We start from the raw sequence: 10,268 nt of genomic DNA on the forward strand, positions 1-10,268 counted from the left end.
TTAAGACCACGGCCACTTCCTTCCAACTCCTAGGCCTTTCCTATCCCATCGTCGCCATAAGACCTATCTGTGTCGGTGCGACGTAAAGCCACTAGCAAAAAAAAAAAAAAAAAAAAAAAGGATACAGGTCTCCATGGAACACTTGGGAACCCCTGCTCCTCCATAATGCTGATATATTCCACGCTTCTCCTCTGACATACTCGTAAAGAAAGACGCCGTCGCGATTTCCACAATTGCAGAGTGACTGTCATGTAATGAAGGACAAGTTACAGGAAATACTAAAATGTGTTTCACTCTGTCGGTTGTCAAGGTAACGAGAGCATTCCTGAGACAACCGCAAAGAGTGACGTACCAGGAGACGACAGCCTATTCACTTTACGAAGGGCAAACACTGCTGGCTTACAACATTGATAGATTTGCTGGCACATAGAATAAAGTATCATTACAAGAGAAAAATCCCAACATTATGGCCTATAAGTGGTTCAAATAACGTAATATATATTATTATTACTAGGGACTGCCTAGCCGAGGTGGTGAAGGCGTGCTCAGTTCACCCTGATGGGGTATGGGTTCGATTCCTCATCAGGAAGTCGAAAAATTAAGAAACAAGAAGATTTCCACTTAGGTTCGAAGAACACGAACGAAGCGAAGAAAAAGGAAAGGAAATACGGATAGAAATTAAATAAAAAACCCAGGAGAAACAGAAAGAAATCTAGGATGAAGGTGGAAAGTGTCACGACGTCTACTCAAATTCACCATCATCTTCTGATGTCCGTGACCCCTTATCAGAACCTGATGCATTTGAAGACTCTGACAGTAATACGTCATTGTATTTTCCACTACTGGTGTACATCAAGACCTTTCATTCCATCCAAAGTAAATATTTTTATACTACCGTACTTGTACTTTTGTTAACACTTGAATAGAACTATTATCATTACGGGTGACTAACTTTTTATTTAAAGCCTTTGTTTCCCAATAGCTGCATTAGACTCTACAACTTGGGGAACTCCACTGTGTTCCGGGAAGCACTAATTAGTGTCACTATAATTAAAAGACGAGACAAGAGAAAAGCAGATTTGCAATTCTTCTTCTTTGAGTAATTCAGTCGAATGAGTTGTTTGCCCCTGCGACGAGTCTTCTCCAACTAGGTCGATCCTGTGCAGTACGTTTTGCGTCTGCATAGCTCCTGCATCATGAGTTCACAAGAAATGTCATCATGAATATCTTTCTTGGTCTTCCACCAGGGCGTTTCCCTGAAATTTTACCTTCCAAAATATTCATCAACACATTCCTATGTCGTGTCCCATCAAAGAAAGTTGTATCTTTTTCTTCTTCTGGACAATGTTCAATACCTCAGTGTTGGTCTTCTTCTCCACCCAACTTATCCGTTGCAGCCGATGCCAACACCACATCTCAAAGGCTTCTAGTCTCTTAATATCACTCTTGGTTAACATTCAGGTCTCAGCACAATACAGTGCAACAGACCAACATTCAAGTTCAGTTAAACTTTAATGCCTAGCGTTGCAACACTGTACAGAGGAAGTTACGCGATTACTTCATATCTTACTCTGAATTTCCACCAAGCAATCAGAAGCTGAGAAATAACAGTTAATATAAGGAATGAAATGAAGAGAGAGATTATGATTAAAAGGTTTAGTAGCTGTTTTTGTTGCTGTTCTAAGGAATAGCTCATAGTAGGCTGTATTAAATTCAGCCGCTAGAGTTATGCACGTTTTTTTTTCCCTTCACAATTTGCTTTACGTCTCACCGACACATAGATAGGTCCTTTGGCGACGATGGGATAGGAAAGGGCTAGGAGTGGGAAGGAATCGACCGTGGCTTAAATTAAGATACTGCTCCAGCATCTGCCTGATGTGAAAGTGGTGCAACCACGAGACACCATCTTCAGAGCTGCCGACAGTGGGGTTCGAACCCACTATCTCCATGCAAGCTGAAAGGTACGCATTTTGCTGTGTTCGTTGGTGCAAGCATTCTCCTCATCTTACTGCTTTGATAGAAAGCTTATACGAAAATAATAGCGTCCAATCCAAGCTGGACTGTGACTTATCAGAGGCCTTCAGTGTCAAAAGGAGTCCCCCTGTGGGTGGGGGCGGTAGAATAATACCCACGGTATCCCCTGCGACTAGAAGGAGCCCCAGGAGATCTGAAATTTGGAGCATAGGTTGCGTCCATGGGGTCCTTACCTGAGTCTTGGCACTGCTTTCAGTTACTTGTGCCAGGCTCCTCACTTTCATCTATCCTATCCGACCTGCCTTGGTCAAGTCTTGTTCTTTTCCGACCCCGACGGTATTAGAGCACTCGAGGCCTAGGGAGTCTTTGATTTTCACGCCTTTCGTGCTCCTTGTCTTCCTTTGGCCGATACCTTCATTTTTCGAAGTGTCTGATTCCTTGCATTTTTCCTCTATGATTAGTGTTACATAGAGGATGGTTGCCTAGTCGTACTTTCTCTTAAAACACTAATCACCACCACCACCACCACCACCACCTGTCGAAAGGAGTGAAGCAAATTTGCATTCTCTCTCTCTCTCTCTCTCCGCCGTCCTGCTATTCAACATATACGGGGGAATACACCATGAGAGTGTCACTTGGAGGGCACGGAATCTATGTTTTGCTGATGATACTATTCTACTGGCAAACAGTGAAGATGAACTTGCTGCTAGCTTGGATTGGAAGTAAATCGCAGCAAAACTGAGGTAAAAAATGAAATAGCGTATGGCTTTTTAGTGCCGGGAGTGTCCGAGGACAAGTTCGGCTCGCCAGGTGCAAGTCTTTTTAATTTACCCCCGTAGGTGACCTGCGCGTCGTGATGGGGATGAAATGATGATGAAGACGAGACAGACAGCCGGTTCCCGTGCCAGCGGAATTAACCAATTATGGTTAAAATTCCCAACCCTGCCGGGTATCGAACCCGGGACCCATGTGACCAAAGGCCAGCACGCTAACCATTTAGCCATGGAGCCGGAAAAAACTAAGGTGATGATTGTTGCTGGAGGAAGGAAGTTCCAATTCAATTGGACGTCTAGTAGGCCTAGCTGTTGTTAATGAATTTGTTTATCTTGGTTCCTTGCAGAGCAATACAGGCAACTGCAAGACATAAGTCTGAAGAAGAATTGCTTTTGGAAACGTAGCTGTGGACAAGGTCCAAACGATTTGGCGTGACCGAGCAGTCGGTAGAAACATAAAAGAAACGTCTGGTTTGTGTCTTGGTGTTTTCGGTCTTCTTCTATGGCTGTGAATCATGGAGGGTGAAGGTCAAGAAAAAATAGGCGCACTGGTGCCTTTGAAATGTGGTGTTGGCAGAGGATTTTACGAATACTTTGGACAGAGAGAAGATCTTACTTATCCATAACGGCAGAGCTTGGTATCCCGAAGAGACTTTTAACTCTCGTTACGCAGAGAACCCTGCAGTTTTTAGGACTCCTTGAAAGTAGCGAAAATAGCATTGAAAACCCAGTTGTCCAAGGAAAAGTAACTAGGATCATCGCACACGTTGGATAGACCAGGTCAAAGACGAAACCCACGCACCTCTTCGAATGACAATCCGGAAAGCAGAAAACCGCAAATAATGGCGACTGCTGGTGGACTGGGGTGGACTGTACTTGAATAGTAAACATAAGATCACGATATGACTGATGAAGGAAGGCATAGGAGGATGAATGACTCGACTAGGGAACGTAAAAGCGGCAGAGAGATGAGTGCGGCCTTGGTTTTTATTGATTTCAAGGGAAGAAAGTTTTTATTGATTTCAAGTGGAACGGGCTACAAACGCTTGTTGCAAACAGAGAGTTATGTTAGCACTCACTTCATTCACAGAAGCTTACGCGCTGATTGATGTAGCTGGTTGTAATTGAAGTATTTATTGTATAGCAGATATAGAAAATGTTAAACTCATTATTGACCTGATTGCGTTTGAATAAAATACTACTTATCCCTTCCATGTTGTGTATAAGCATAGCTGGTCGACCTACAGAGGAATACTGCGCTTAGAGTAACTAGAAATTATCATGTGTTTATAGGGGTTTGTGCCATCCGTAATAAATATCAAACGAATCAGACTAATGGTCATTTACCGACGAATTCAAACCGAACTTGCAGGTACTTGGTGATTTTGTATCCCTGGGTTCAGTCTACAGCCCTGCACGACAGAATATGAAATATTATGACGCCTGGTTGTATAGGCAAACCGCCACACGTTTCTGAGAAGCAGTATTGCATACTACAACAGAGTATGAAGGATCCAGCCGAATCTGTTTATGTTCGATCATTTCTGTATCCTCGGGTAATTTATTTTCCGTTTAATCATACCACCACCACCATTATTATGAGTGAAAACTATTTTGTTTTCATTTATTATACACTAGTTATAGCCGAACACACCCGACACAAAATTATACGATAGATAGATAGATAGATAGATTAATTAGTAAAATTATTTTTGTTAATACAATGAGAATACAAAAAGTGTAACTTATTTAAATCTTTAAGAACAAGATATAACATTAATCTTACAGTAACTGGTTAGGAATGGCAAATTCATGTGAACACAATCTATGTCGTACCCCGTAAACACACAAGAAACATATTAAATTGTAAAAATGACCCGCAAGTCTTCAGAAATTCTCGTATAATGAAATAGCTCAACCAATTTGTAAGAAAGACAAAAACATAATTTCTGTACGTAGTTGTCCATGTTAGTTACGCGATATTGAACTACTGCATTTGGCTGTCTTCTGTGTTGTTTCTTAAGCCAGGCCATTTTAAGTGGGCAGCACCCATGCTGGACACAGGGTTCACAGCGGTGAGAAGAGATCGAAAGAATTAAAACAATCAGTCTTTAAGACAATAATACAACAAGGTGAAACTCTCCTATTTTTCTTCTGAATTTATCCCCTGTGGGTGGGAGCGGCAGAATAACACCCACGGTATCCCCTGCCTGTCGTAAGAGCCGACTAAAATGGACCCTAAGTGCTCTAAACTTGGGAGCGTGGGCTGGTGATCACGGGGCCCTTACGTGAGTCCTGGCATTGTTTCCACTTGTGCCAGGCTCCTCAATTTCAACTCTCCTATCCGACCTCCCTTGGTTCCTTTCCGACCCCGGCGGTATTACGTTTGTGAATTGTAGGGAGTTTTTCATTTTCTCGCCCTTGGTGGCCCTTGTCGGATCCCTTTCATTGTTTCTTTCTGATTAGTTTTGTTTAGGGGTGGTTACCTAGTTGTAGCCTACTTCCTCTTAAAACAATAATCACCACCACCACCATCTCCCAGCCATAAGAAATATTCATGACATTAAACGTCATTCGTGGATATCGGTTTGCACACAGCCGGATGTGGTTCTATCGTCAGCCTACCAGGTTATTCAAGTATCTCATCGTCCCGGTTGATACATGTCTTAACAGTTCTGGTGATTACTTTCGAGATGCGAAATGTTTTGGTATACTTTTTGGCAGGTGGCCCCTCAGAGAATGCCACGTTTATAGTTCTATAAGAGCATCCTCAGATTCTATTAAATCACTTACTTTGTACTGTATGCACGCAAGATTGTTTACATTGTGTAAACTTGGCACTGGTTATGAATAATTATGAACACGTGTAATTAACATTTGAATGTGAACATTGCAAGGGGAACCACAGGGAGTAGCAAGCATGCAGCGGTCAGAATGCACTAAGAGATTCAGAAAACATGTTCACAATTATAAAAGAGTTGAGCACAGAATTTTAACACTCCGTCGTTGCTATTACGGTATTATTATTATTATTATACACATTTTATTTTGCTGAGAAAATTAATACGAGGACCAATAAATCATGGACTGAAGAGCGGAGGAAAATGTTAAGAAGAGATTTTTGGAGAAGAAAAAAAAATAGCGTTAGCTAAATAAGTTCTATTGCGCTCCACAGATGGCATTACGCTGTTAATAATAATAATAATAATAATAATAATAATAATAATAATAATAATAATAATAATAATAATAATAATTATTATTATTATTATTATTTTACGTCCCTCTAACTACGGTTTTCGCAGACGCCGAGGTGCCGAAAATTTTGTCCCGCAGTGTTCTTTAACGTGCCAGTAAATATGCCGAGACGAGGCTGACGGTATTTGAGCATCTTCTAATACCATCGGACTGAGCCAGAATCGAACCTGCCGAGCTGGGATTAGAAGGCCAGCGTTCTACTATCCGAGCTACTCAGTCCGTCTCATGACATTTGATAGAATCAAAGGCTGTTTTTAAACAACGAAACCTGTAATTCACTTTATAAAATGTTTACTAGTGTTTACTAGTGTTAGTCCCTTTGGCTGAATGACCATGGTACTGCTCTTCAGTTCAGACGGTGCCGGGTTCGATTTCCAGTCACGCCATTTTAATTGTCTATGGCTCGGAGACTGGGTATTTGTCGTAATATACACTTGCCCATCTACATAAAACACATCACGCTGCCAAACTCCACAGAACTTGCCGTTACGGGAACCTTGATATCTCGAATCACTTCGGGAGCTACATTTTATTTCGAATGATCGAAATTTTGAGATCTAGAGAATGCAGTTTTTGAGCATGCAAGCACATAATTGAATCATATGTATCTGCGGGCTTATACTGAATACATTAAGAGTATTTAAAAATATACAAACTATTTTACGGCATCACTTTTTTTGCTATTTGCTGTAAGTCGCACTGACACAGGTATTATGGCGACGATGGGATAGGAAAGGCCTAGGAATGGGAAGGAAGCGGCCGTGGCTTTAATTAAGGTACAGTCCCAGCATTTGCCTGGTGTGAAAATGGGAAATCACGGAAAACAATCCTCAGGGCTGCCGACAGTGGGATTCGAACCCACTATCTCCCGGATGCAAGCTAACAGCTGCGCCCTAACCGCACGGCCAATTCGCCCGGTGCTTTAATTATAACCCTTATTATAGTAACTTATTAGAAGACAGGATACAGTACGTACACTAGTGAAACACCTTTGGAAAACATCCGTTAATTTCTTCTGTTTGTTACTGTTAACCTTTCCTCCCTTCACATAGAAACTTCTGCCAGTACCACGCAGCGGAGATTCGTAAATGGAGCTTGTCATCCGCGACTTCGGGGGTTGCTTTCGTACGTGACCGGTAATTAATTCACACCCGGGAAACAGCGAGGCTTCGCCGGTTTTCCGATCACAAGAAGTGTTAGTTCTTCGGTTCCCATCATATTAACTCCCAGCATCATTGTAACCCCCCCCCCCCCTTTTTTTTTTTTTTACTTGTTAACTGTTCCTCACAAACCACAAATGCCGTACTGTACAGGTTATGTTTCACAAAATTCGAGTTATAGAGTATTATTTTGCTTCAAGGGAGGAAATGTTTCCTTCGAGAAATCGAGTAATCGAGAGATAAATAGGCGTGAAGAATAGTAGGACAAACGGCCGGGAAATTTAAGTTACTTCGAGATACTGGAAATTCGAGATATCTAGGTTCGACTGTATCTATTGTACCCTATTGTCACTTTGCACGGAAATTATAAGGGCCATTTTGTAGAATCAGTTGAAATAGTTCCTTCATTTTTACAATTTGTACGTAGAGGAATTGCCACTTGATATCATTTAGCAGCAGTTTATTTTGTTGAGTGTAAGACAACGCAGCTCTGGCCGTCTCTTGCAACACCGCACCAAATTATTTTAAAATAATTCCAGGAATTAAAATTGATAACAAAGTATCATATTTTAATTACAAAATGATACTTTTCTGCTGTGTAGTGCGCCTGAGGTCGTATTGTGCACAAATTTTGCAGAACCGTTAGCTGTTGTCACAATTTATTCGACAACAGTTCGATAACCAATTAAAGTTGATGTAGTAACAATCAATTGACTCAATTTCGAACGAGCTCCCTTTGCGTGAAGTTAATAATGGGCTAATCACTTGTGCGGTTTGATATTTTTCAAACTTTATTTGAACAGTTTTGGATTTAATTTTGTTTGTAAGTTATATTTTTCTGTGTTGTAATGTACTTCGGTATCGGTTACAGAGTATAGTTCTGTGGTTACTGAGAAATGAAACGAATTAAACTCAACTACGAACAAGTAAGTGGTTCGTGGTTGGCAGTTCAGCAGCTAAGCCGTGAAACTACGGAGGTAGTCGAATGAAACCTATTTAGTAATAATCTTCAATAACGAATAATCCCTTTGTTCATATAGCCTATAACCTAACACAATATTGCATTATTTCTACCAGCGGTAATTAAATTTATATTAAGTTTTTCATGGGTTTTATATTTTATTTGAGGGGGCCTGAATTTGTATTTTGGCAGGCGGGCCGGTATCACAGTCATTACATCAGGTAGGGCATCCGGCTGTAGAACTAGGCCTAATCTAAATCAGAGATGACCTCAGATAATCTGAGAGAAAAGGCCAGCCAGAAAAGAGAAAGAAAAAACTTCCAAGGTTATGTTAACTAAATCGACGCTGAAAAGCCGTAACGAAATAAAGGAAGGTATTTTTAAAACTCACGCTTAGCTGACGCAGTTCCATACTCTTTATTAGAAGGTGTCTGCTTCTCAGCATCCGTTGCGTTTACTTCGGTAGCCATGTTTGTTTCCGTTAGGTCGAGCTCCACGCGACACACGATCAAAACAGAGCCGCTGCTTGAGGCTTCCAGTCACTGACTGTCCACGCTTGTGTGTAGCCTTCATATTTTATTATGGCTCTCCCGTTGTTATCTGGCTGCCGTCACGAGCAGCTGACCGCGTAGCGACGCCCCGCTATCTCTGTTAGCTCATTCCTGGAATATTCTTCTTTAATGACCCAGAGAGTATGATACAAGTGGAAGAAATGGAATTTCACTGAAGTATTTGATTTAAAAAAAAAACAGTTATAGCGCTGGGTTTTCTCGATCGAAGTTAGCGGGATCGATTCTGCTTCATTCCGGTGTAGGGTTGTCAAATTTTAAAGTTGAAAATATGAGATGTTTGAAAATCCCCCAAAAAACTATTTTTTAATTCGTCCATAGAAAACGAAATACACACTTTAACTTGTTAGATACAGTTATACTACAGACTATCTGTTTAATATTTCAAATTTGACTTGGCTGCATTAACAAAATCAAGATTGGATTTCTAAATATGAAAAAATGTTTTACAAGAATAATTTATATTTACGACAGAACTCTCTTGTTTCTTGCATCTCACCATTTATGATTCATTACTGAAAACTCTTTCAATATGAGCACTTGAGCTCGAAATGCTCATGAGAAAAAAGACGAGTTTCTCTAATTGTGCCCACAAATGCAATTTTAAATATGAAATATGGTCACATATTTGACATATACATTGACAAACACCTGATCAGAACTGGAAGCTTATAAATAACAATCGAATGTCCAAATTTAATGGTTAGTATGGAATTTGGCATCAGTTTTATCGAGAAAAGGGATTGGTTTTTATATCCATATGTAATTTTTAAAAAAGCGCATAAAATATTTACGGGAGGTTTCTTTTGAAATACGGGAGACGGAGATTTGAAACAATAAGACTGAAATACGGGAAATCGTCAAGAAATACGGGAGGTGGCCTCCCTAGTCAGGTGGTATTAGATGCTCAAAAACGCCAGCCTCGTGTTCGTAGATGTATCGCTACATTAATAATAATTGTATAAAAAACCAAACCCCATGGCACTGCAGCCCTTGAAGAGCATTGGCCTCCCAAGCGACCGCTGCTCAGCATGAGGAATCCTCTCGGCCGTTATTCTTGGCTTTCTAGACCGGGACGCTATCTCACCGTAAGAGAGCTGCTCATTTCTAATCACGTAGGCTGAGTGGACCTCGAACCAGCCCTCAGGTCCAGATAAAAATCCCTGGCTTGGCCGGGAATCGAACCCGAAGCCTCCGGGTATAATAATAATAATAATAATAATAATAATAATAATAATTAATAATAATAATAATTCACGTTATGGCTTGCTGGGACCTCGTGTCAATTTCAATTCCTCAAATGCTATACCCTGTATGCGTGCAAATGTTTCGGTGAAAAAGAACCAACGAACACTCGAGATTACCTTTTGTTTTCGCCATTACAACGCTAATATTGCCATGTACTTCGCGAAATGCTATGATAATCTCATTTCATGGCATCAGCGAACCCAAAAATCACTCACCAAACATGAACGCGTGGTTTAAAAGACAAACAATTCATGGATATCGTTAATACCACCAACCACTGCCTCTATCAGTCATCATGTACTTATAGCACACCGTCTATAGCCCA

The 10,268-nt window shown here is 40.8% G+C and overlaps 1 protein-coding gene across 1 annotated transcript in view; it reads right to left on the reverse strand.

Annotated features, from left to right (window-relative positions):
* The window catches only part of LOC136881906 (putative inorganic phosphate cotransporter), a 106,929-nt gene extending 98,267 nt beyond the window's left edge, over positions 1–8,662 (reverse strand). The window contains exon 1 of the mRNA XM_067154349.2: positions 8,518–8,662. Within this exon, the coding sequence (XP_067010450.1) occupies positions 8,518–8,596 (79 nt within the window). The 5' untranslated portion in view covers positions 8,597–8,662. The remainder of the gene's footprint in view (positions 1–8,517) is intronic.
* Between the last annotated feature and the right edge of the window lie 1,606 nt (positions 8,663–10,268).

Source organism: Anabrus simplex, chromosome 10 (genome assembly GCF_040414725.1).
Source record: "Anabrus simplex isolate iqAnaSimp1 chromosome 10, ASM4041472v1, whole genome shotgun sequence".
NCBI classification, from domain to species: Eukaryota; Metazoa; Arthropoda; class Insecta; order Orthoptera; family Tettigoniidae; genus Anabrus; species Anabrus simplex.